General features: G+C 41.4%; 1 protein-coding gene across 4 annotated transcripts in view; it reads right to left on the bottom strand.

Moving 5' to 3' along the window:
* Positions 1–27,494, bottom strand: part of ryr3 (ryanodine receptor 3) — a 115,132-nt gene that overhangs the window by 29,833 nt on the left and 57,805 nt on the right. For all 4 annotated transcript variants that reach the window (XM_077220385.1, XM_077220386.1, XM_077220387.1 and 1 more), the window contains 31 exons: positions 25,449–25,690; positions 25,086–25,278; positions 24,457–24,673; positions 24,167–24,271; positions 23,265–23,368; positions 22,888–22,971; positions 22,570–22,729; positions 22,277–22,421; positions 20,426–20,628; positions 19,966–20,140; positions 19,582–19,790; positions 19,261–19,488; positions 18,944–19,104; positions 18,606–18,765; positions 17,561–17,647; positions 17,251–17,477; positions 16,267–17,086; positions 13,658–13,858; positions 12,688–12,790; positions 12,180–12,314; positions 10,954–11,227; positions 10,268–10,382; positions 9,338–9,470; positions 3,363–3,466; positions 2,697–2,832; positions 2,389–2,572; positions 2,141–2,249; positions 1,892–2,012; positions 1,527–1,696; positions 1,004–1,224; positions 749–839 (listed from right to left, as the gene is read on the bottom strand). In XM_077220385.1, the coding sequence (XP_077076500.1) occupies positions 749–839; positions 1,004–1,224; positions 1,527–1,696; positions 1,892–2,012; positions 2,141–2,249; positions 2,389–2,572; positions 2,697–2,832; positions 3,363–3,466; positions 9,338–9,470; positions 10,268–10,382; positions 10,954–11,227; positions 12,180–12,314; positions 12,688–12,790; positions 13,658–13,858; positions 16,267–17,086; positions 17,251–17,477; positions 17,561–17,647; positions 18,606–18,765; positions 18,944–19,104; positions 19,261–19,488; positions 19,582–19,790; positions 19,966–20,140; positions 20,426–20,628; positions 22,277–22,421; positions 22,570–22,729; positions 22,888–22,971; positions 23,265–23,368; positions 24,167–24,271; positions 24,457–24,673; positions 25,086–25,278; positions 25,449–25,690 (5,617 nt within the window). The remainder of the gene's footprint in view (positions 1–748; positions 840–1,003; positions 1,225–1,526; positions 1,697–1,891; positions 2,013–2,140; positions 2,250–2,388; positions 2,573–2,696; positions 2,833–3,362; positions 3,467–9,337; positions 9,471–10,267; positions 10,383–10,953; positions 11,228–12,179; positions 12,315–12,687; positions 12,791–13,657; positions 13,859–16,266; positions 17,087–17,250; positions 17,478–17,560; positions 17,648–18,605; positions 18,766–18,943; positions 19,105–19,260; positions 19,489–19,581; positions 19,791–19,965; positions 20,141–20,425; positions 20,629–22,276; positions 22,422–22,569; positions 22,730–22,887; positions 22,972–23,264; positions 23,369–24,166; positions 24,272–24,456; positions 24,674–25,085; positions 25,279–25,448; positions 25,691–27,494) is intronic.

The following is a 27,494-nucleotide window of genomic DNA, read 5'->3' as shown; positions in this document are numbered from 1 at the left end:
GTATTGTCTTGGGTAAAAAAAAATAGAATACCGGTTGGTTTTGTATTTGTATTTAATTTGGGGAATTGTATTGGTACACAGTTTCTAAATAATTCAATGGTAATCCAAGCACTCTTCTGATAACTTTGCCCTGTGGTAGGGGTGAGACCGCTACCAGCAGAGAGACAAGGTGCTGAGATTGAGAGGAGAATATGACCTGCTTACACCTGCCTATCAAAGGCTCACGAATAGGAGGATCTGTGGTGACTCATATTGACAGTTGCATCAGGTAAATGTGTAATCCAGATGCTCTATGTGTTTGCAGGGTGTGTGAAGCTGTCAAATCACAGAAGTTATAACTGTGAGTCGAGTGACCTCACTGTAATGAAGAGGAACTTTTCACCAGGGATGAAGTGTGGCCCGTTATCAGGTAAACACACTGACAAAATATGTCCTTAATGCAATTGGCATGGAACACATCTTGTGGGTCAGAGTGCATCTGGCATACTTGATTTAGCTCTTAAAAAGTTAAAAATTTGTTTGATTACACTTTGTGTATGGCACATTTAAAAGAATGACTATGACTTTATTTAAATAGTCACGTTGCACAGTTGCAGTGCTATTTCAGAGCATTTTAAACCCTTATAGAATTGCATTTGGCTAGAGAATAAGATTCAAGTTTTGTTCTGAAACTATGTTTAGTGAATTTCGTAACAACCCCAAACTTTTGAACAGTAGTGTATGGACATTTATGGTTCACTAGACTCACATTAATGGGCATCTTGCAGTACTCTGTAAGCTGTGGGACATCAAACACAAGACGACGCAAAAGTTGCTGTAGCATTGATGGCCGCAGATTCCTGTAGAAAGTATAAACATCAGATGAAAAGTATAAACTATAACATCAGATGGCACCTAACCTCTAACTGAGTGTTATCTATAGCATGAAAATGCAGTTTGAGTTTTCACTGAGCTGAGGAAACCATCCCAGCCTCTCAGCAAAAGGTTTTCAGGAGGTTCTTACATGCAGATGGCCAGTAGACATTCATCAATAGCATCTCTCTGGGCCTTGGTGAGTGATCGGCCCTTTGAGAGGCGATAGATGGTGTGAAGCGTAGAGTCAACGAGCATTGCATGGTGCTCAGTGTGAGTGAACAGATGAGCACAGCGGGTCAACAGAGGAAGCACTGCGGATCCAATGTACCGGTTCATGGCCAGGGCTGTCTCAGTAGTCCTGAGCACCTCCTGATCAACGCAAAATAACACGAAAATCTAATCAGGCAACTGAGTTGTATGTTTACATTTTTATAAGTATTAATTATATTATAATAATGCTAAACTACTAAATGCATTCTTTAATATATAGCAATCATTCAAATTAAAGAGGTTAAATATTCTTTTTAGTATTCATTATCTACTTTTTGTTACTGCTAAATCCACTATGTTAAATGGTTGACATCACGTTAAACTTTTAGGCTTTTTCACACAAAGCATGATAAATTTATGTCTGCGACTTTTCTCTGTTTTTCTCCGCAGAGCACCCTTACCGAGTCCAGGGAGGCTGAAGCGCGCAGGTCTGGCAGGAAGCCAACCTCAAGCAGGTGCAACAAGAAGCTTTGGTCGTCAATGCCATAGACACGGTCCAGGAAAAGCACCATGGGCGCCTTGTGCTCTGGACAAAAGCTGGCATTCATATCTGGCTCCGTCACGGTGCCATCTAAGCAGCCGGAAGAGTTAAACAAAAAGACATTAGGGTTATAATGACTGCGGCACAAGAAGCACAGATAATGAGATACGTAGGGATGAAGATGACATTGAAAGAGTAATAGCATCAATCAATCTTATGCGCATAATACGTTTCAGAGATTATGTCTTCAGTCTCTTTTAAAGGCATCTAATGACTTGTACAAACCTTTATTGACGACCGGCATTTTGAGAGGAATACTGATTATTCCAACCAAATCTTTAGTGGGTACTAGGGAACGGAGGATGGCACGGATACGCAATGCTTCACCTTTACCTTTGTTTATAAGCTGTAAAACAGCATCGGTATAACATTAAAGTGAGGCCGTGTACAGTTCAGCAGCACTTAACGGAAGGAAACTGCATGCTTTGTCCCAGCTTTGTAAATCAATAAAATGTGGCAGAAAGGAGCACTCACATGCATCTCAGGTGCACATCGGCCCAGTAGATCAATAAGGGCTGAGTAGAAGGACATAATAGAGTTGCCCATGTGGGCAACCTCCTCCTCCTCTTCATCCTTCCCAACACTGTCCAAACAGAGAGCAGACTTGCTTATTTAAAATCATGCTCGCTCATTCCTGAGTTCAAAGGACATCTCAACTACAACTCAAACCTAACATAAAATGGGAGATTATGCAGCTATATGGAAGAATTAAGTGTTCTTACGTTGGTGCAACACCTTCAGGTAAGTTGGGCAGGTCTAAAGCAGGATCTTCTGAGATCTTGATGGCCTCCTTCATGGCAGCGAGTAAACCTTGACCTCCCTCTCCTCTAAGAGCAGGTCCAAAGCACTCCGGACGCCTGATTAAAAGCTTCACAACGACATTAGCGTTCTCTTCAACACTTTCACCTGAGATGACCAGAACACACACAAAAGAAGAAACAATGTTTGCATGATGATCATGAAGTCTTTTTCTATTAACCAAGACAGAAAAATGTATCCAAAACAAGTATTATTGGAAAAAAGTACTAACCATTGACAAAAACAGCAAACCGTAAGAAGGACAAATAGCGTTCTCCTTCTATTGGGTTCCAGCCAATGTCTGGGTATCCCCTGGCAATGAGCATTGAGCAGTTCTGTAACCCACAGCCTGCCAGATATGTAACCACCTGAAGCACACATGGACAGGATCCAAAATGAAATCCAAATGGTACTAAAAACTGGCTCAGGTAAATTTATTTGGCAACCACTTGGCAGGAAACTTTATTAAGCATTGCAAAACATTACATCAATTAAATCACAAGAAATATAGTCTGATCCTTGCTGTGCTCTATAAAAAGCTCAGTCAACCTCATAAGTATTTTAGAGACTTCTAGATCAATTGTTAATTTACATGAAATTATTTAGCAGATGATTTTATCCAAAGCCTCTTACAAATGAGGAGAGCCTCATTAGAAAGTCGTTATTATACAGTACCATCAGAAGTTTATCTAGGGTGCTTAAACTGTTGTTTTTTCATCCAAAATTTCTGTGGCGACACATGTGAGGTATATTCCTCACACTTAACCACCAAAACTAAAGAATCAAAATATCAGCTTTTTAACTTATAAAAGGGTTGATTGTAAAGAAAAAATTGGTTCATTTTTATGAATTTTATTAAGAAATACTACATGAACAGGACTTATGTGAAATCGGTTACCTTCTCAAGATCAGGTTCCTCCAGTGCCAGAGCCAAACTGTTGTTGTCCATTACAGAGGACGCAGCTACGTCTAAAGGTGTGGAGCCTCTCATGGTTGGGCATGCTGGAGAGAAATACAAAGTTATATCCATATGGCCACGAGAGACAGCAGATTTTCAGATTTACAATCACCAGCAGATGGCAGTCTTTACTTTTTTTTACTTTTTAAACAGCTGCTCTGTTTAACCCAATCAGTGATCTTATATTACTGAAATTCAAAATTAAGACTACAACACAATCTATGCAGCATAAAGATATGTTAACATAAAACTGTACATCTTTGGATACTTCACACCCTGGTTTGCAGGTTGCAGCATTATCTTCATCTGATCTGATCTGTCCTGTCATTGATCTTGGAGTGATAAGGACTATAAAGGTGTGAGTGGGCTCTCAGCTGCTCAATAATGTGCTGTTATAGGAAACGACTCCTGCAGAGTCAGGTGGTCTTAGCTGCACAAGCTATTATTCACAGTCAAAACAGCGCACTGTGCAGTGTTGCCAGATCTTGCTCGAAAAACAAGTAACCTGGTCTGACAAAACAAGCTTGAAATAAATGAGTTTCTGCACCAACATAAGCAGCAGTTTTGTTTTGGGGGAGGTGTTTATGGATCAAGGAGAATTGCCTGTTACATTGATGTGATTTATTACAGCATAAACTTGTTTAAAACTTTTATCCAGCAAGGACATTTAATTGAACAAAAATGTCAGTAACGTCATTTATAAAGTTACAAAAAAAATCTATTTAATATAAATTCTGTTCTCTTGAACTTTCTGATCCATGAATTCTGAAAAAAAATGATCCTGTTTTCCACTAAATATTAAGCAGCACAACTGTTCAATTTTGCTAATAGAAAATGTTCTCTTTCAGTTCTCTTTGGAACCAGGGTTACATTCAAAACCAATATGTTTTTTGAGGACCAATTCAGCATAGAATGATTTTTGAAGGATTGTGTGGCACTGAAGACTGGAGTAATGGCTGCTGAACTTTTGTTTTGCCATCACAGGAATAAATTAAAATAGAAAACAGTTACCCCTAAAATCCACTGGATCCGTCTACGGCGCGGAACGTCAGCGCCACGTTTTTGATGCGTCCCTACCTCAGCGTCAAAGTCCTCTGGAAGCGTCTCAGACGCGTTTCAGCTGCGGAGCGTTGGTGACTTCATTTTTCCTCAGAATCGGAGTGTTGTTTGTTTGTTGTTCATTTGTTGTTCATTTGTCCTCTTTTGGCTCAGCGCGGACAGTTGTGCTACCTTATTGATTTTTTTTTTCAATTTTCATCTTTGTGCTTCTACAATGGGTAAGTGGATAACTTAATTAAGTGAATTTTTTCTATTTGTCTTTTCTGTTGTTATTTCCTACTTGGTAGGTATAGCCTAAATTTCACAAAATTAAAAAGTAAACAACTACACAATTACACGTTCAGTTCACCACCCACTGCCTCTGATTGGCTGCCCAAGCCTAACAGCGAATGCAACGAGTAATATCCAATCAGAGGCATTGTTGTCCAAACTGTAGGGATGCGGAGTCTCCACAGGGTGTTTTATTTTGAAAATCGACCGGATCCTCAATGCCGTTCTGTGTCTGATTTCCTGCCCGGTACGATGTTCTCTGTGCTGCTTGACGCGGCAAGCGGCGAAAATAGACCTGCTACCTATTCTCTGCGTAGCGGAGAGACGCTTCTGAGACGCACTGCGTCCGCAGCTGGTGGACTTAAGAGCATTGACTATAATGGCCGCGATTAGCTCCGGTATCCGCGACGCTGACGTTCCGCTCCGTAGACGAATCCAGTGGATTTTAGGGGTTAAATTGTAACATGTAATTTTACTGTATTTTTGATCAAATAAATGCAGCCTTGGTGGGCATAAGAGGCTTTCAAGAACATAAAAAAAATCTTACTTGAAAAGATAATTTATTAATTATATCTTTTTACAAAAATAACGTTTCCTATGTACAACTGGCAATCTTAAACATTTACACACCATGGGAGTAGGGGATAGGCTGAGAAAGGCTATAAAACAGGAGGTAAGGACAAACAAAAAGTAAAATGTCCATCCATCCATCCATCTTCCTCCGCTTATCCGGGGCCGGGTCGCGGGGGCAGCAGTCTGAGCAGAGAAGCCCAGACTTCCCTCTCCCTGGACACTTCCTCCAGCTCTTCCGGGGGGACACCGAGGCGTTCCCAGGCCAGCCGGGAGACATAGTCTCTCCAACGTTTCCTAGGTCTTCCCCGAGGTCTCCTCCCAGTGGGACGTGCCCGGAACACCTCCCCGGGAAGGCGTCCAGGAGGCATCCGGAACAGATGCCCGAGCCACCTCAGCTGACCCCTCTCGATGTGGAGGAGCAGCGGCTCTACTCTGAGCTCCTCCCGAGTGACCGAGCTTCTCACCCTATCTCTAAGGGATCGGCCAGCCACCCTGCGGAGAAAGCTCATTTCGGCCGCCTGTATCCGGGATCTTGTCCTTTCGGTCATGACCCAAAGCTCATGACCATAGGTGAGAGTAGGAACGTAGATTGACCGGTAAATCGAGAGCTTTGCCTTACGGCTCAGCTCCTTCTTCACCACAACAGACCGGTACATCGACCGCATTACTGCAGAAGCTGCACCGATCCGTCTGTCAATCTCCCGTTCCATCCTTCCCTCACTCGTGAACAAAACCCCAAGATACTTAAACTCCTCCACTTGAGGAAGGATCTCTCCACCAACCTGAAGTGAGCAAGCCACCCTTTTCCGACTGAGGACCATGGCCTCGGATTTGGAGGTGCTGATTTTCATCCCAGCCGCTTCACACTCGGCTGCAAACCGTCCCAGTGCATGCTGAAGGTCCTGGTGTGAAGGGGCCAACACGACAACATCATCCGCAAAAGCCCCTCCTTGAACTGCCACCTTAACGTGGTGGAGGGGTTTGAGTACCCGAATGACCCTAGGAGCTATGTTGTCTGGGGCTATATGCCCCTGGTAGGGTCTCCCAAGACAAACAGGTCCTAGGCGACGAGTCTGACTAAGAGCGGTTCAAACCCCCCTTATGATGGACAAACATCCAAGGACCGTGACGTCGCCCGGTATGGCGCAGCCGGGGCCCCACCCTGGAGCCAGGCCCGGGGTTGGGGCTCGTATGCGAGCGCCTGGTGGCCGGGCCTCTCCCCATGGGGTCCGGCCGGGCTCAGCCCGAAGGAGTGACGTGGGACCGCCTTCCCGTGGGCTCACCACCTGCAGGAAGAGACGTAAGGGGCCGGTGCAGAGAGGATCGGGTGGCAGTCGAAGGCGGGGACCTCGACGACCCGATCCCTGGACACGGAAACTAGCCTTAGGGACGTGGAACATCACCTCGCTGGCGGGGAAGGAGCCTGAGATGGTGCGTGAGGTTGAGAGGTTCCGACTAGAGATAGTCGGGATCACCTCTACGCATGGCTTGGGCTCTGGAACCACACTCCTTGAGAGAGGATGGACTCTTCACCACTCTGGAGTTGCCCATGGTGAGAGGCGGCGGGCTGGTGTGGGTTTGCTTATAGCCCCCCAGCTCAGCCGCCATGTGTTGGAGTTTACCCCGGTGAACGAGAGGGTCGTTTCCCTGCGCCTACGGGTCGGGGATAGGTCTCTCACTGTCGTGTGTGCCTACGGGCCAAACGGCAGTGCAGAGTACCCGGCCTTCTTGGGGTCTCTGGGAGGAGTGCTGGAAAGTGCTCCGACTGGGGACTCCGTCGTTCTACTGGGGGACTTCAACGCTCACGTGGGCAGCGACAGTGGCACCTGGAGGGGCGTGATTGGGAGGAACGGCCCCCCCGACCTGAACCCGAGCGGTGTTCAGTTATTGGACTTCTGTGCTAGTTACAGTTTGTCCATAACGAACACCATGTTCAAGCATAAGGGTGTCCACCAGTGCACGTGGCACCAGGACACCCTAGGTCGCAGGTCGATGATCGACTTTGTGGTCGTTTCATCTGACCTGCGGCCGTATGTCTTGGACACTCGGGTGAAGAGAGGAGCGGAGCTGTCAACTGATCACCACCTGGTGGTGAGTTGGATACGATGGCGGGGGAGGAGGCTGGACAGACTCAGCAGACCCAAGCGTACTGTAAGGGTTTGCTGGGAACGTTTGACCGAGTCTCCTGTCAGAGAGATCTTCAACTCCCACCTCCAGCAGAGCCACGACCGGATCCCGAGGGAGGCTGGAGATATTGAGTCTGAGTGGACCATGTTCTCCACCTCCATTGTCGAAGCGGCTGCTCGGAGCTGTGGCCGTAAGGTCTCCGGTGCCTGTCGAGGCGGCAATCCCCGAACCCGGTGGTGGACACCGGAAGTAAAGGATGCCGTCAAGCTGAAGAAGGAGTCCTATCGGGCCTGGTTGGCTTGTGGGACTCCTGAGGCAGCTGACAGGTACCGGCAGGCCAAGCGGACTGCAGCCCGGGTGGTTGTGGAGGCAAAAACTCGGGCCTTGGAGGAGTTCGGTGAGGCCATGGAGAAGGACTATCGGCTGGCCTCGAAGAGATTCTGGCAAACTGTCCGGCGCCTCAGGAGAGGGAAACAATGCCCTACCAACGCTGTTTACAGTGGAGGTGGGCAGCTGTTGACCTCAACTGGGGATGTCGTCGGACGGTGGAAGGAATACTTCGAGGATCTCCTCAATCCCGCCGTCACGTCTTCTATTGAGGAAGCAGAGGCTGAGGGCTCAGAGGTGGACTCGTCCATCACCCTAGCTGAGGTCACCGAGGTAGTCAAGAAACTCCTCGGTGGCAAGGCACCGGGGGTGGATGAGATCCGCCCTGAGTACCTCAAGTCTCTGGATGTTGTGGGGCTGTCTTGGTTGACACGCCTCTGCAGCATCGCGTGGCGGTCGGGGACAGTGCCTCTGGGATGGCAGACCGGGGTGGTGGTCCCTCTTTTTAAGAAGGGGGACCGGAGAGTGTGTTCCAACTACAGGGGGATCACACTTCTCAGCCTCCCTGGGAAAGTCTATGCCAGGGTACTGGAGAGGAGAATACGGCCGATAGTGGAACCTCGGATTCAGGAGGAACAGTGCGGTTTTCGTCCAGGCCGTGGAACACTGGACCAGCTCTATACTCTCTACAGGGTGCTGGAGGGTTCATGGGAGTTTGCCCAACCAGTCCACATGTGCTTTGTGGATTTGGAGAAGGCATTCGACTGTGTCCCTCGCGGCGGCCTGTGGAGGGTGCTCCGGGAGTATGGGGTCCGGGGTCCTTTGCTAAGGGCTGTCCGGTCCCTGTATGACCGAAGCAGGAGCTTGGTTCGCATTGCCGGTAGTAAGTCAGACTTCTTCCCGGTGCATGTTGGACTCCGGCAGGGCTGCCCTTTGTCACCGGTTCTGTTCATAGTTTTCATGGACAGAATTTCTAGGCGCAGCCAGGGGCCGGAGGGTGTCAGGTTTGGGCACCACACGATTTTGTCTCTGCTTTTTGCGGAAAAAGTAAAATGATTAATAATAATACACAGATTGTGGCTCAAACCACAGGTGGGGATATTTGTTAATTGCTATTAGTGGCCTTTATTGTGCTATGGAGCACAATAGCAACTACCCCGTTTTTAGGGGGTAAGTAACAAACATCTGCCACTCTCCTTTGAGTTGCAGTACAATATGCAGTACAGTATATGTCATTTTGCACCCCACAGAAAGCTCAAATATGTGACTATTTCTATAATAAAAACTTAGAAAGAAAAAAAACCGCCCAAAGTAATTTCAATAAGTGGACATGGCAACACAGACACTGTGATTCAGCCCTGCCTGACCTGCGTCCCTAAAGAACTGTGTTTGTGTGTGTGTGTGTGTGTGTGTGTGTGTGTGTGTGTGTGTGTGTGTGTGTGTGTGTGTGTGTGTGTGTGTGTGTGTGTGTGTGTGTGTGTGTGTGTGTGTGTGTGTGTGTGTGTGTGTGTGTGCGTGTCCGTGTGCACGTTTGTGTGTGTGTGTGTGTGTGTGATTACCCAGCCCCACGCTGCTGTTCTCCAGGAGGTAACTCAGGTGGTCAAACATAGACTTCTGGTTCTGGCGGCTGATGCGACAGAAGTAGCACAGAAAGCGACAACAGCTGGCCACCATCTTGGGGAAGGCAATCTCCTGAGAGTTAAAAACAGCATTCGTTTTACTTCTGCTCTGATGGAGATCATTTGCTTCACACTTCAAATTAATCTTTCATCTTTTTTGCGTGCATGTCCTCACGTGGTGGCTAAACGTGTGTAATGTAACATACTCAAGATATCGAAAGAAGCCCCTGAGACAGCTAAACCAGACTGAAATATGAGACGTGAGGCTCCACCGTGAAAACAAGCAAATATGTTTTGTACTTCATCTGAGCAGGGAATATGGTCACCCTAAATGCCTGGAACCCACGTCACTTTGCGTGAGGCCTCTTTAATGAGGCTGCCAAGCAGACATGAGAGACACTGTGGCAATGTCATATCTGGCATAGTCTGTTCACATCCCAGACTCCCGACAAACCCCAAAAAGATCTGGCATGAGAAGCAACCCATTCCTCTCTTCTTGTCTTAGCTTTCGCCCTATTGCCAGCCTTAAGCTTAAGAAGGTATTAAGCTGTTAGACACAAGGCACCGTAGGTACTGTATTTGCCCATGTACTATGTGTTATCCCTCAAGATATGGTGTTTAGTTTAGTCTGGCTGAGAGGGTTTTGGTCTGGACACAGTGGCCAAGTGTCCGATTGAGTCAAGGGATCTTATTAATATCATAAAAAAGCAGTATTATCTAAAGACTATATTCTTGTTTTTAATCATTTGATAAAATGGACAGAAGAAACTTTATCAGAATATAACACATCACATCACATTAACAGAACATAATCAGAGCATCCCACCCCAGAAAAAGCAATTTTGGTGCAGTATTGCTAAAAATAAGTACCTTATTCTTGTCTCCACCCAGAACATTGACCATGACCTCCATTACTGTCTCGTGCATGCCAAGAACACGCATCAGATTTGGATGCTGGTAAAACACTTTGTTGTTCATTATGTCCCTGAATGCAAGAATAAGATAAAACATTTATAGGATGTAGCTGTACAATGCTTTAGATGTAGATGCTTTGATATTGAAATTCTAGCTAATGCAATAAGGTGGATATAAAAATGATGCACTATTTTGTCTAAATTAATTGAAAATAAAACAGTAAAAAATAAATTCAATACTTTTAAATACATAATAAAAAAATGTAAATAAATAAATAAATGTAAAATAAAACAGTAAAAACTAAAATCAATCATTTTAAATACTAAAATTGAATTTTGGCAGCAAAATACTATAATGTACAGAATGGAAAATTTATATTCATTTTGAAATTTGCTTGAGATTACATTTAACAATGTTCATAATTGCAATTTTAATTAACTTTAAATGAGCATTAGATGAGCGTTACATTAACTCTTAATGTAAAACTATGGCAAATGATTATGCACAATTAAATGTCCAATATTGGCTGACGTCGAACATTTAAAAATCTCTTAATATCCACTGATAGCTAGTATGGAAAAAAAATATTGTGATCTTCAGTAGAATGTAAACCTCATAAAGACTGGAAGATGAAAATTTACCCCAGGCCATCAATCATGAGCTGGCCCTCCTCTTCGCCCATGCGGACGCTGAGTAGTGAACGGATCTGGCCCAGCGAGGCCAGCAGGTTGATCGCGTCCGCTACAGACTTGGCACTGATGGTGTAGCTCTTCCTCAAAGCTCTGAGCAGCTCACCGACCCCATCATACTGCCTCCTCAAAAGGCTGAACATGCTGCGAACCAGTGCCGGGTCTAGGATTTTGCACTCCTGAGCCCAGCTGACCATAGTCTGAGATATCAGCTCCTTCAGGTTGGCTGGAGAAGACAAAAGCAGAGGAAGAAAAAAATATATTTGTTTAGGATTCTGTTTCTAATGGTATGTTTTCCCCGACTGTTGCTTTTAATTAGATCTCTGTAATGTGAAGCTCTGAATATGGATTAATGCTATAATTGGTGAACTGGTATATTGCATTATATTGCATATAGTATAATACTAATAAATGAGTGAGGGTGAATAGAACCCTCTGTTAGAAACCTGTGTTACTGATATTAAATTTTAAAAATAATGTAAGAGGTTTCAGACCTCTGCTCTAGTCATGCTTAATGTGTTAGGACCATTAGTGTATGTCGTTAAAGCTATTAATATTTTCTATTCACATATTTACCCTGTATGCTGTTCTTAGAATAGCAGCTCTAATCACCTACTCTTCTCATCAAGAGAGAGTGCAGCACTGGCACTTTTTATCCAGCATCAGCAAATTACATCCATTTTAATATCTACCTGTCCACCCATCGCTGGTAACATGATACAAGACTACGTTAATATTCTTGCCATCTTAATACCCTTTTATGCTTACTTGCAGCTCAGTACTGACTGCATTTCATTCTAGAGGCTATATAACAAATACAAAGTAGAAATACATGTCTAATCAGATAAGATTTTGCTGTCCTTTTGGACAAAAATATACCACTTAATACCAGAGGTGTATATATGCAACATTATCTTCCATATATTCCTTTTGATCTACTTCTTTGAGAGTCCAGCTAAGCTTTAAGCACATTCTGTAAACGTTAAACAACGTAAATGCTTTGCTTAACAAGTTGCCTAGAAGTTTTTATTTTTCATTAGAAATGTTTGCACACTTTGGTTTAGAATATTCTGGCCCTCAGGAGACAATCTTTATAACTGGATAAAGCAGAACAAAAGGCATAAAAACAGTAAGAAATAAAACATGTTAGAAGAATTTGTTTTTCACAAGAGCCTTACTAGGAGCAGCCTGCTCTTGCTCAGTTGGTTCTTCCTCAGTTTTTTGAGGACGACCTTTAATCTTGTATACCAGGGACATCAGGCGGCCTTTAAGAGACGTGTCTTGCTCTTCCTCCTCCTCTTCCATTGGGATGCCTGGATATATACAAAAAGATGAACACCTTATCATCCTCAAATACAGTAGTACATAGTTAAGCACTAAATAAATGCCTCATTCATTCACTTTGTCTGCATGATCCAATTATTGGATCTGCAACTGGCATTTCATGGCATTAGGGTTGAATTAATAATGTCTTTAAAATTCTAATACCTGAATTTGAATTGTGTTGGAACAGGTTGTAGATTTGTAATTTAAGCTTGAATTCAAGGATGTAGAATTGAAATGGAAACGTTACAAGCTCGTATAAAGTAGAATTTGAAATTGATTTGACCTTTCAACACACTTATATAGAGAGAAATATGGGGTGAGAATGGAGGTGGACAATGGAAAGAATGGATAAATACAAACCACAATGTAGTCGAAGGTCATCATGGAAGCCTTGAAGTTCCTCTTGAAGCTCTTCGGGGCAGGTGCAATCATCACCAGCGCTGAAGTTCAACAGCATGTTTATCTGCAATGAAAAGTTATATGCTGCTTCAGGAAAAAAGCTTCGCTTCACCACAGCTAAAACTGAGAAGTAATTCTCATAGAAGTACGTCTTCTTTTTTAATATGATGGATCATGAAATATAGATTTCATAAGCCAAACCTTTCACATTAATTATATAACATTCTAATGGAAATCAGCTGTATCTGTAGGAAAGCTTTCTGTTGCCCTGAGACAGACAAGTTTATTTCCAACATGAGCTTATGATGGGCACACAGGGGTTTCTCAGTTAGTAGATGTGTGTATTTTAAAGAGGGTGAACGGTTCTGCCAAGCAGTCCTAATCAGTGTCTCTGAGAATAATGAAGTGGGTGCAGAAGATGCATCTTCTCAGTGTCCGAAACTGACGTGTAATTAAAAAAAGTAAACATGAATAATTTTGGAAAACTTCCATTCTGAATCAATCCTTGAGCTGTCCTAAGCGCAAATCAAAAGAAACTAAAGTCAAGACCCTGGCACTGGTTTATTTGCACTACAAATTCAAATAAAAGGAAAAAATCTGTTCTGATTCCAAAGTCTTTGTTTTCTAGTTCCTATCCAAAAGAATGTAGTTGCATTCAGATATTAGAAGAAACATGACGACAGCAGGAGGAACATTCCTTGGTCTACAATCCAGTGTTGCTTGTCATTAGTTTTCTATAATAACAACAAATACCATATATTTGGAATTACATGACAAAGGAAGTGAAGTGAAACACATTGAGCGAAACATGCTGCATGTGATGAAGACATCGGAGATGGTCTGAAGTCTCTCTTTAAAGTGTCATTTAAAAGTCATTAAAGGCCTTTGGACATTCCGAGCTTTATAAAGAATGTGTGTCTGTGTGGGTTACCTGCTCCTGGGGAGGTGAGCGGAACTCTCTAGTCTTTTTGGCCGTGACAGCAGCTGACATGTTGAAGGCTTGCATCAACTCGTTGTAGCGGAACTTCTGATTGTACTGCAGCTTAGATACAAAATCATCTGAGAAGGCCACGATAGCCTCAATGCGCTGCTTCAGCTCACAGTCACAGAAATAGTGCAGTAGCTCACACATCTGCATGATAAACAAACAGAACCCACTTTATTTGAAGGCATATATCTTATAGTTACTTTAGAAGAGTAACAGAGAGTTGAGGTTAAAAGCCTGAAAAATTTGTTAGAGATTCTCTCTTCCACAGAAAGCTTTTACAGTTACTGTAAAATCGTCCATATACTCAAACCCATATACTTCAAACTCACTATACTTGTTTATACTTGTGTCAGGGCAATCGTGGTAGTCAGACTGATTCTCAGTACCGGCAGGCACTGACTGAGCAAGGCACCAAACCCCCAATTGCTCCCAGGGCGCCACAGCAAAAATGGCTGCCCACGGCTCTGGATGTTTGCAGTATGTATGTTCACTACTCACTACTCCTAATGTGTGTGCACTAACTTGGATGGGTTAAATGCAGAGGACAAATTCCAAGTATGGGTTACCACATGTCACTATGTCTCTAAATGCACAAGAATCATGTAAACTTCTGTAAAGCATAAATCTGATAATTCAGGGTGATATTACATACAGACAAAAGTTAAAGAAACACTTTTAGAGAAGTGTTATTCTAGTATTATTCATATACCTGTCACGAGTGGCTGTAATGAAGCGCACAAAGTAGGAGTATAACCAGTTTAAAAAATAAACAGCAAATACTATTATAATATTGAATAATATTTTGAATTATCATTATTTTTTCATTTTCCATATTAATTTTAATTTAAGTTTAGTAATTGTGTCATGTGCTTTTGTGATTTGTTTTAGGTTTTGTTTTTAAAATATTTCTATATAGCTTTATTTAATTTTTAGTAATTTTAGTACTTCAACTTAAACATGTGCGAACTGAGAACTGAGAAGATGACGCTCACGATCATTTGATGGGAAAGTGTGAAAGATTAATTTTCCGGCATTGGTAAAGCACTTTTACGTTGGTTTCTCAGGATTCGGACATCCAGGAAATGCACTTTAGAACCATTTTAAACACTACATCGAGACCCATCTGCGTCATCTTCTCCGTTCTCGTGCATGCGTCGTGGCGCTCTCGTAAAAACATCTTAATTTGTGTTCCGAAGATGAACTTAAAGGGTTAGTTCGCCCATTTAAGACATGAAGTTGTATGGAATCCTTACCAGCACTATAGTGCATACACACTGACCCACTCTGTAGTCACCTCCCTGGTCAGAGTTCTGGCCGCTGGAAGTTTTTCAAGAAAGTATTCCCGGTTAGTTTCCGGGAATACTTTCAAAACTGTACGTTTTTACGTGAAAAAATTATTTGTGTTTCAAAGCTTGATTAATTTAACACACAAAACACGCCGGTCATAATTTTAATCTGCACTATTTTCTTTCCATTTCTATCAATCCGCGCTGCTGTCAACGTCAACAGTGCGCACGTTCCAATCAGCTGTTCCATAGTGTTTACACAATCGATTACGAAACAACGTAAAAAGTAGAAAATGAACGATGGTGCGAACTCGTAAATTTCCAGGCTGTGACCACAAGAATGTGCCGGGATCACCGCTCAGATTCCATTGTTTTCCTGTTTCGGATATAGCTACGAGACAGTTTTGGCTGGTTGCCATCGGCTACTCTGCAGGAGCTAAAATATCCAGAATCAAGGATTATCGTGTGTGCAGTTCTCACTACAGCGAAGACAATTACATCCCCAACCAAGGAGGAAAAAGAAAAAAAACTGATTTTAAAGAGTTTTGCTCTACCAGTACCACGGGTAAGCTCTATTTACTAACTTTATGATCCCATGTCTAAACTGTGAGGTAAACAAGCTGTTGTTTAGACATCAGGCATTATTTTAGCTCCCGCAGAGTAGCCGATGGCAACCAGCCAGCTGATCGGAACGTTGACGTTGACAGCAGCGCGGATTGATAGAAATGGAAAGAAAATAGTGCCGATTAAAACTGAGGTATGAATTTTGACCGCCGTGTTTTTTGTGTTTTAAATTAATCAAGCTTTGAAACGCAAATACATTTTTCACGTAAAAACGCACAGTTTTGAGGCCCCGGAAACTAACCGGGAGTACTTTCTTGAAAAACTTCCAGCGGCCAGAACTCTGACCAGGGAGGTGACTACAGAGTGGATCAGTGTGTATGCACTATAGCGCTGGTAAGGATTCTATACAACTTCATGTCTTAAATGGGCGAACTAACCCTTTAAGTCTTACGGGGTTGGAACAATATGAGGGTGAGTAATTACTAACAGAATTTTTGGGTGAACTAACCCTTTAAGGAAAATTTTTATAGTTTAAATCATTAAATAAATTAAATATTAAATATCTGTTCAAAATTATTAGTATGTCAAGAGCAAGAATATTCCAATAGCATGAAAATTAAGGTTTACCCTAATATGGGCATTAATCAGAAAATTATGTGTATGGCAAACGACAGGTCATCATGAACAAGACAAGTCATTCACCTGGCGTTTGACAGATTCAGGCAAGCTCTTCTCCAGAAGACCTTTGGGAAGCTGCTTGGCCTCTTTACTCTCTTCCTCTCCCGCCTCCACAGCCTTCTCTTCATTACTGGTGGCCTCCTCTTTCTTGGCTCCTTGTTCTGCAACTGCTGTCTTTTTCTCCTCCTCCTTACTGTCTCCAAAAACACTGGGGTCGATGAGGAGCAGAATGATTCTCACCTCCTCGCTGGTCAACGCCCCCATTATCAGCAGTGTGCCAATCAACTTGAGAATCGGAACAAACTGATACTCGACGCTTCCCCCCACCGGATCTCGAATGTGGGTGCCTCCGCCCTGCACAGCTTCCGTTAGCATACTGATGGCTTTCTCCTTCAGGATACCCAGAGGGATCTGGGGGCTGAAGAGAGGCTGATCACGCTTGGTGGTAATGAAACACGGAGGGGAGAAGTTGAGGCGAGTGGTAATTGAGGTGCTTAGGCCCACTCCAGGAAGAGAGTGACGCTTTGAGTCGTCAGGGAAGAGGCGGATGCTCCTTGTCTCGTCCGTCACTGGGATTATAAACTCGTTGTTCATCATTAGATGGGCCTCTTTGGCTGTCTCCAGGTGAATGCTGATGAGGACATTGTAAAAGCCTTCACGTAGCTGACCAGTCAGGTATTGGTTATCAATGGTGTACAGGAGCTGCGATTGGTCGAGATGGCTGCAGAGAGCGTGAGCTACACGAGTGTTGCCCAGGGCACAAAGGGCGCAAAAAAGCTTTAAAGTGTGATAGTGGAACTGTCGTAGACCTTCATTTTCCGACAGTTCCATGATGTCGATACACCTATGGTGGGGGAAACGGGAAGAGGTTTAAGATCATCCAACTCAGTTGGAATTTGAGTAAGGAGCCAAATGAGCACTTAAGGGGTTTTATTTCACTGAAAGGTCACATTCCCAGGATCACAAAGTTGCCAATGTGTAAAACTGAGTGCATGAGTAATGCATCACCTGTTCTCCTCTGGGATATGCACACCCATCATCTGCAGGGGCTCCAGACATTGCACCACCCAGCCATGCCTTTCGCTCACACGGGCCGTCTCCACTGACAGGAAGGTGTTGGGCATTCTGCTCCACAGCACGGACACAATTGTCTGGACATCCAGCCGAGGAGGACACTGGGGCTCCGGGTTTTTTTGTAAACTTTTGAAGATGGCTGAAGACAGGGGCATTGCATCCTGTGTGACAATTGATGCAGATGTCAGTGAATTACAAATATATGAAACAGAGGAACTTGAGTATATTAGTAGTATAGACTTACTGGGATTTTTGGAAACTCAAACTGGAAGAGGTTAGGACTCGTGGGTTTAACAAACACAGCAGGGAAGAGCTTAGTGTTAGGCTCAACCTAAGAAGGCAGAAAGCATATGAAGTCCATTACGAATATAGTTTACTTGCTGTACTTGGACAAGCAAGTGTTGCACACTACTTGGTTTGCGGTACTGTTAATTTAAATCCTGTCTGCTCAGACATGATACAGCCTTTACATAATTGATAATGTGAGTCTGATTCAAAATCAGAGTCTGAGGTAAACTAAGACTAGACTGAGCACAGAGCTTCATTAATGTTATATTGCAATAGACTTTACTAGCTCTCTGGAAAGTCTGGAAAGACATAATAGTAATAATAATAATAATAATAATAATAATAATAGTAAAAAATATATATATTTTAATGGAACAGTTTATTCACCCTTTAGACAAAATGTTCAGGAAAAATGTTTGTGTTGAGTTTTATATTTGATTCATCATGCTTTTATGTCCCATACATTATTATACAGTAGAGTGAAAATATGGAGCTCGAGGAGGAAAATATGCAAATATGCAAAAATATGCAATTTGGTGCAGAGAATGTGATTTCGGATGCAGACATTTTGTAAACCACTTGGTGTATGTGCCATTATTGTGCTAGGATAGCTCTGCACATTTTGACATCTCATTGGTCCAAAATAACTACAATAAACATCAAATATCACCAAATTGCCTGGGACTGAGCCCCTGAAATGCACTGTCATTTGAAATTTTAATAGATCTATTTAAATAAATTTAAATGAAGTTTCTTTTTTTGTATCTTTTACGGTATACCTCTTAGTTGATCACTCATTTAATTATCTTTTCTAGCAAACCGTTATAGCAGCATTAATAGTCTAAATAAAAATCCTGAAAATGTGATTGAATTATTTAATTATTTACTCTTGTAATGACTTTGCATTATAATACTGCATTACAATACTAAGCTATGTATGTTATTTACATCTATCGACATCCCTGGGCCCTATTTTGTTAAAGGTTCGAAGTTGAGATTACCTGGTATGCGTTGGGAAGCTCTCTGCCATTGGCAGTGAATGAGACCAGGCCTGAGGCAAGATCTATGGAGCAGCCAATCTCCAGATCAGTGTTACTACGGCCTGTGGAGTTACTGACAATGTCGCCAGCACAGACCATGTAACAGTTACTTCTCCTCACACTGAATTAAGAGAGATGACAAAAAGACAACAATTAGGACATTCTGAGAAAATTTCTGGGCTATTAATATATGTTGGAGAGGTGTGAAAATGACTGTGTGAAAAAGGAACAGCAGTCTGAATTGATGGGGTTTCTTTTGGTGATCATTAGGGTAATGAGAACCAGTCTTTTGAACTGACCTCTCATGAACACGTCCCCGCTCGTCTCCCAGTGTTACTGTGACGGTGCGAACTGTGTTGAGGCTGAAATGTTTGCTGTAGTAATGGTAGTCTGGTGTTACCCAGCCCACCCAAACTGATGATGGATCTTGTCCGGCAAACACTCTCACAGAGTAGAAGTACTGAAGCACAAGCACATGGACATCAAAAGTCAATTAATAACAATAATTAGGTTCTTTTATTATTCTCAAATGTAATGGATTAGTGGGCTGCAATGCAAGTACTGTACTTGAGCACAATATATATATATATATATATATATAATATTTTTTTTTTACCTTTGTAATGCTGCCATAATCAATCTTGCCTCCATCGTCTGTCTTGGCTCTATGGGCATCAGCAATCCCCTCATTGATATCAGTGATCTTCCGAGGGCCAGAGTGGAAATCAACAGGCATGCTCAGACGACAACAGACCATGTCGTCATTACTGGTCTGGGTGCCAAATGTCTTGTGTGTCACCTTTAGACATGGAGGTGTTTCCACAGACCCATCTATCCTAGTAACCTAAACATAAAGGGATGCGAATTAAAGAACCCATCCCAGTATATTACAAGACAGTCCTGGGATATAATCCACAAGTTCAACATCATTCTATACCTCAATATGGGGGTGCTCCTCTGGCACATTCACAAATGTTGGCAGGCGTTTGCTGAACCACATGGTGACCTCTCGATTCATGTTGACAGCAAAGGGTTCAAAGCCCTCCTGAAGGCCACACATAGTGTAGTACTTAAAAGTATTAGCATCTTTCCCCAAGTTCATGCGACCAATTTGGGAAAGACCCAGGCTGCACACTGGAATGAACCCTAGGGGTGACAAAGGTCAGTTTGTATCAACATTTTCAAGGTTGGACTGAAAACTGATGACCAGTCACTTTATTAATTAATGCCATGTTCTATTACTTTTATTTTGACCATGCAACTTTAAGTAATATAACATATGTTACAGGTTTTGTTTTTATGAAGATTATTGTCTGTTTACCATCTTCAGTTTCAAAGTCAGCAAAGCAGAGCTCCGAGCCCTTGTTGGTGATTAAGAGCTCTCCATTCAGGGTGAATATCATGGATTTGTCCTCCATGTTGATCATGCAGCCCACCACATCTCCTTTATTCCATGATCGCCCAAAGAATTGACTGCCCATATGCACCCGGCGGCCCTGGCAGCAATGTTTTGGATTAAATCAAAACCATTAAAATCATGTATCATTATTGACTTATACATTATTAGCAAACATTATTCGTTTAATTTTGTGATTGGATGAAAGATAATATTGTATGTAGATTCATGAGAAAATACTTCTGTTTTGTTCAGTACATTCGAATGTGTTTACAGTTCACACTGAAAATCCTTTGGACTTCACTGTATGTCCTCAATAACTTGTACCACTATATATCAAAAATAAAACCAATAACAGGCCAATATGATTGTATCAGATAATCACCCTGTAGCCATCAAAGATGAAGGCTTGGTCATCTAGTCCCAGTTCCTTATCAGGTCTGCATCCAGGCCGTGCCCAGCCCACCCGCATGTCACCTCCAGTGAGTGCCTCAAACTCAAAATACCACTTCCCTGTCTTCACAGCGTAGGTCTTCTCCACACGGAAGAGACGGGTGGATTCAATGCCCTCCTCTCCATGGTGAGCAGCTAAAGAATTTGTGAAATAATTTATTGCATATTTATAAAATAAAGAAAATATACAGACATGGACAAATTTCTTGATACCCTTACATCTCATTAAAATATGCTTCATTCCTCCTAAAAACTGAGTAAATTAAAAGGAATTTTCTCATGTATATCTGCATGCCTTTGGTATGTCATAGAGTAATGCAAATGAAGTGTGTTACAATTTCTGTCTTGTTTTGAGGACTTTTATTTTGAAGTGTATTTTCTTAATTCCATTGTTCGCCGTGTTCACCTCCTGTGTCCAGTTCCTGTTTACTTTGTTTCCAAAGTCACCCTTGTTAGTTTCCATAGAGATTCATTACCCACACTTGTTCCTTGTTAGCCTCTAGTTATCCTGTGTATTTACAATCCTTGTGCCTGGATTTACTCTAGTGTTGTTAGTTAATAAACATTTTAGTTGCAATTGGAGCCTATCCTTCATCTTTCTCAATTACCCCGCATTACAGTGAGAAGATTTTTGTTTATTCTACAGAGTTATTCTAAAATTGTCCGGACAGATTTGTTGGAACCCCTAGGAAATAAATACAAATAATTGTAGTATAGTGATCATTCAAACTAACTGTTTTGCTTAATTAGTATCACACATGCCTCAATCTTGTAATCAGTCATTCAGCCTATTTAAATGGAGAAAGTATTCAATCTGCTGTTTAGTATCATTGTGTGCACCATACTGAACATGGACCAGAGAATGCAAAAGAATAGAGTTGTCTGATGAGATTTCAGAAAGAAAATGCATCTCCAAGCAACATGATGTTCCTGTGACTACAGATGCAAATATTGCATAGAAGTTTAAGGTCCATGGGACTGTAGCCAACCTCCTGGACACGACCACAAGGGAAAAATCAACCCTAGATTGAACAGAAGGATAGTGCAAATGGTAGTCAAAGACCCAAGGAAAACTTTCAAAGAAACACAAGTTGAACTCCAAGGTCAAGGTACATCAGTGTCTGATCACACCATCCGTCAATTTTTGAGCAACAGAAGTAAAATGAAACTTTTTGGCAATGCACATCATATCTATATTCACAAACGGAAATAAAGCTTTCAAAGAGAAGAGGCTACTTTCCTGCGTCTGGGACAGGGTGCCATGAACCTGTGCAGGGCACAATGAAGTCTAAACACCATCAAGGCATTCTGGAGTGAAGAGAACTCTGTCTCAGTCACAGCTCATGGGTCCTCCAACACGATAATGACTCAAAATATACAGCTAAAAGCACTCAAGAATGGCTGAGAACAAAATACTGGACTGTTTTGAAGTGGCCTTCTATGAGCCCTGAATTGAATCCCAACAGACATCTATGGAAAGAGATGCAGTCTGGAGAAGGCACCTATTAAACCTGAGACAGCTGAAGCAGTTTGCTCATGAAGAGGGGGCATAAGGTGCCACATATATATGAGAGAGAGAGAGAGAGAGAGAGAGAGAGAGAGAGAGAGAGAGAGAGAGAGAGAGAGAGAGATAGAGAGAGAGAGAGAGAGAGAGATAGATGTATATATATATATATAGAGAGAGAGAGAGAGAGAGAGATAGATATATATATATATATATATAGAGAGAGAGAGAGAGAGAGAGAGAGAGAGAGAGAGAGAGAGAGAGAGAATTAAAACTCACACTCTTGATCAGGTGGATCAATGAAATATCCATATCCAACCAGAGTACGGATGGCCTCACGAAGACTGTCTCTGTTCGATTTCTTAGTGCGTTCATCTAATAAAGCATATGGCACCAACCGTGGATTACGACGGTTTTTCAAATCCTTTGAATAAAATGCAAAAGACATGATTGTACACAACTTTATGGGGGGAAAATGATTCATTTTACTTTTAATCATTGTTAATGGGTTTGTTTGTCAATGCGCTTAAGGTAACATCATATCTAATGAATAATAAAAAGGAAATTTTTACCTGCTGAATACCATAGGTCCATCCTTGTTTGATGCGATCTTTGGCCCAAACATTATGAGCATTTTCAGCCAGTTTATCAACTAGAACCTCTTGACCAAGTGTCAGTTTCACTTCAGAAAGGTCTAGTGGTGTAGGTTTATAACCATTTGCCATCATGTAGCTTTAAATTAATTAGGAAACAAATGGGAAAGGAATTAAAGCAGTGACAAGAAAAATATTTAACAATATCAAAACGTTCATAAATCAAACTTTATTTAGACAGCTAGCTGAAATAGAAACTTTATGGAATTTTCTTTTTAAAATGTGTGCTAGTTTTACTTCTTTGGGAGTTTCATCTTTTTCAAGTCTTCCTCAGCATCTATATTGACTTGTGCAACATGGCAGCCCAAAGCAAGTAGGGTCCTGAAAAAGAATAACTTTCAGAAAACTGAGGAAATGATCAGACAAACAGTATTAGCAATACTTAATGGAAGATGCAAGTCGAAGTGTCACAAGTAGTGCAAAAGAAATGAATCTGTTCAACACCTCATTGGGCTGGTTATTGCGTTACAATCTAAATACTGCTGAGTCTAGAGGCTGTATTGGGATGAATTTGCAGCCACAGCCTATCAATATTTACTGATGTGCATTTAATTACAATAAGCATTTTAATAATCATAGCCCAAAGTAAAGCCGGACATTTAGGTAATACTCACTTTAAAGTTTCAGTTGACATTTGCAGGTTATAATTCTTTTCTGTTTCTGGCAGTTTAGAAAAGTCGACAAGACAAGGGTGCTGTCTCTTGTTGTCATCTCGAACCTAAAAAATAGCATTTTTTATTAATTAGTGAGTGAAATAATAAATCAACAAGGGCCGATTTCATGTGGAATATGGAAAGTCAAATACTCCAAAACTAATACCACTCTCTAATTCATGACCCGTAAAACTCTTTAGATTGATGTGATGCGAGAGAGAATGCTGAAGTGTTTAGGATTGAATAATGGTGGCAGAATGAAAGTGGCATTGTGCTTGCCAAGCAGCTCTTGTTCTGTAACCCCACACACTCACAGCAATGCCACATTGAGCCAGCAAAATCTTATTATAATCTGATTAATCAGAGACCAGCTGGACCAGCTTCCTGAAATATTTGTTATTAATAAATGCTAAGATCTGGCCTCAGGAGTAACGGCAGCGCTCAACCACAATTCATTTTTCTGCCACGCTTTTGCTGCTCATTAAGATTGTCTTAACTACTGTAATACCGCAATGCTCTGTCATCAGAGTGCTTTTCCACTCTGCTCTGCAATTTTACAGTTACTCTCCTGCAGCGATCAGTGGAAGAAATAAATCCGGATCAAAGTACTTTCCTTTTGCCATTACTATCTAAAAATAAGATCTGCATGGCCATCTGGTGTGTAGCTACTTGGGATGCTTAAATATTCATTTAGGCTGCAGCCAAGGACTCTCAATTCAGGTTGACATTTTCAATTATCCTCCTCTGTTCCTCCAGTAGTTAAAGTTACACAGCTCTCTGTCACACAAAGAGGATCTTGCTTTGCTGATACATTCTGATGATGCTGTTTAGTATTTTCACAGTCCCCTGAAATGTTTTCCTACCTTGCCGTACATCCAACCAAGCTCTATTTTGTTCATGCCCCAGAGCTCATGGATGTTCTCAGCCAACTTGTCCCGCACATTTTCAAGATATGGAGGCAGGACCATCTGGATCATAAGACAACACCAAAAACAAACAAAAAAAAATGCAAAATTACAATACCAATATTTATGTCTGTCTTTGTCTTCATTTGATAATCACACTAAGCCATTTCAGCCATTTTAATTTTGAATTAATTGAGCAGCCCTAGCAGAGCTTGATAACAAGTAGAAAAGAGGGTAAAATATCTCACCTGGCTGGTGTCGACAGGAACAGGAATGAAGGAAGCCTGGGACAGGAACTCTGTGGTGCCCAGCAGATCTCTCACTCCTTCCAGGTCTCTTTTATACTCCTTCACAGGCTCCACACGCATCTTTTCTTTGGGGAGCAGGGCTTCATAACATGGTGCATAGCCCGCTGGAGGAAGGAACTTAAAGTCTCCATGGCGACCACCCAACAAGAAACGGACCCTTGAGGAAAAATAAAGAAAGATGGCATTTAAACTCATGATCAATTACTTGATTAATCCTAATACACCACCGGGTTGTTCAAAAATGTCTTGGTGCTACTTAATTTGTTTGGATTTGGTTGAGAAGTCAAATGATGGGTAATGGCCTTTCTCTGTTGATTGAACATGAAGCGAAAGAAGAAAGGGTTCATTTGTCACACAGAACTACTCCTGTACAATCATTTCAGAAGAGCTAAGCTCAAAGTGAAAATGATAGAAACACATGTTGAATGATTGTTACAGAATTTTGTCCTCATCAATATTAAAACTAATGTATACTGTACATCGGACTATATTTATTCTTGCTATTTATGTATCTGTTACACAACCCGACAGATCAGCGGTGTTGGGCATTTTATATTGAAGAAACTCACTTGACCCCTGCAGAGAAACTGACGACGGGAAAGAAGAAGCCATCTACGTTGAAGTCTTCAAACATGCCTTGAACGGGCTGACCGTTAATTCGGAAAGACATGCTAGGGGCTCCGAGATCCAGACAGCAGCTCACCACATCATCTGAATTCAGCAAGTGCTGGTTAATAGAGGCCACGGCCCGTGGGATTCGCCCTATCAGACGTGGAGAGAATAAAGAATTTAGTAGATTTGTGTGAACACTTCTGCTCAAACAAGAGTATCAGAAATGATTTATGAGTTAATGATTTATGAGTTATGTGTTTTTCATAATGTCATATAAGATCAGCTAGTGAGGAACATGGGTAAAACAACTTTAAATGTACCTGACCACAGATGAAGTCCATCAAAACTGTAGGAGTAAAGATCGTCACCCACACCATTTCCTCCCCAACCCTCCCCCCCCCCAGGATAGGGGGCATAGCCTTTGGTGGTGGCCCAGCCAACTCGAAGGTGGGTGGGCTCACTGGTTACATAGTGGTCTACTTGATCGATGATCAGCTCAAAGTACCATTTCTTATACTGCGCAGAGCCCTCACTCATGCCCAGGAAGATGTTGGGTCTTATACTGTATAAAAAGAGATTACATTGGAATTATAGAAAGAAAAAAAACATAAATTATTAACAAATAAGTCCATTGAGGATGTTTGAGTGTTGACAATGACTGTCAGCTTCACAAAAAAATATAATTGTCTTAATTTGTATTTTTTTTGTCTTGTCTTTTGTCTTTGTGGTCTAGTAAATTATATACTGATATTTTTCGTACTCTGTCGAGAAACACTTTTTTTCTTGTTTTATTCATAAATCTAAAAAAATGGTTCACGCTTAACCTTCAAAAGGTTTACACTTCAGGGCTTTGGGGTCTATATGACCCCAACAATTGATAGAGTAATTGTACAAAAAATATACATTTTTAATCATACAAATAATATATCATTTTTTTTGTTTACTTCTCATCTATTCATTAATGCTGTGTTTTGGGAGATATGAAGTACTTTTTTTACCTATTTACTGCAGAATTCCTCCACTACACCATTAGCATATGTATTAAATATTATTTTTTTATGAAAAAAACACATTAATGATGATCAAATTTAAATAGGAATTGTTTCTGGATATTGATATAGGTGTTAGATTCATAATTCTGCCATCTGCTGGTTAGATGTTTTTTTTAGATAATATATTTTTAGCTTGAAAGTGTAATCACCACATACTTCCAGCAGAGGCCCCATAGAGATCCATTCATTTTTCTGGATGTGACTTACTGCTCTTATAACAGCTTTTTTTGCAGTAATGCCAAATAAATTTGCAATAATGCCACATAAGTTGCCACTAAAAGAAAATACTTGATTGCAATTACATATTATTTCAATAATCAAAATGTATAAAATGATTAACTTTCAGAATTAGAAATTAATTTTTTAAAAGTAAATAAAAACAAAAAACAAACAGCTATAGGTGAATATGAACAGGAGTGAAGAGTAAACACGCCTGTGTGTCTGTGTGTGTTTGTGTGCGCACGTGCATGTGTGTGTGTAATCATGCTCATTCCACATTGTTTTTTTCTCTAATGCCAGGCCTTCATTTATGTGTGAACATTTTTAGATTCATGCTGGAATTATTGATTTTATTTCTCAATTTCTATAAAAATGCTCTCTTTTGCTGTCACACCTGTTTGTTTGTTTGTCTCTCTGTGTGTATGTTATGTGTGTGTAGTCACGTTCTTTCCATATTACATTTGTGCTCTCATACCATACCTTCATTTGTGTGTGAAAATTTTTAGATTTATGCAGAAATTATTGATTTTATTTCCCAATTTCTATAAAAATGCTCTCTATTGCAGTCACACCTCTCTCTGTCTGTGTGTGTATTTCTGTCTGTGTGTGTGTGATAATGTTCCTCCCACGTTGTATTAGTGATCTAGTACCAGTTCTTCATTTATGTGTGAAAATTATCAGATTTATGCAGGAATTATTGATTTTATTTGCCAATTTCAATAAAAATGCTTTCTATTGGAGACACACGTTTATGTGTGTTTGTGTAGGTGTACACGTGTGTGTGCAAGTGATCATGTTTGTTCCACATTGCATTTGTGCTCTAGTACCAGGACTTCATTGCGGTATGGAAATTTTCAGATTTATTCTGGATTTATTGATTTGTTTTGAGAAATGAAAAATAAAAAACACGTTTTTTTTCAATTTTCCCATTCATTTTAATGTGGGGTCATATGGACCCCGAAGACCAGAAGTGTAAAAAACTTTTTTACATACCTTTAGAACAACCGAATCAAGCCCAGTTTTTTTGTGTGTGTATAGATAGATAATGTAGGAAAAGTCACAAAATCTTATTCCACTGAGATGAAGGGAACCATT

The sequence above is a fragment of the Siphateles boraxobius genome, unplaced genomic scaffold (assembly GCF_051911475.1).
Source record: "Siphateles boraxobius isolate OS27281-9 unplaced genomic scaffold, OSU_SipBor_1 8, whole genome shotgun sequence".
Classification (NCBI taxonomy): domain Eukaryota; kingdom Metazoa; phylum Chordata; class Actinopteri; order Cypriniformes; family Leuciscidae; genus Siphateles; species Siphateles boraxobius.
Note: the sequence above shows the minus strand (reverse complement) of the source record. Positions and strands in the feature narration are given on the sequence as shown.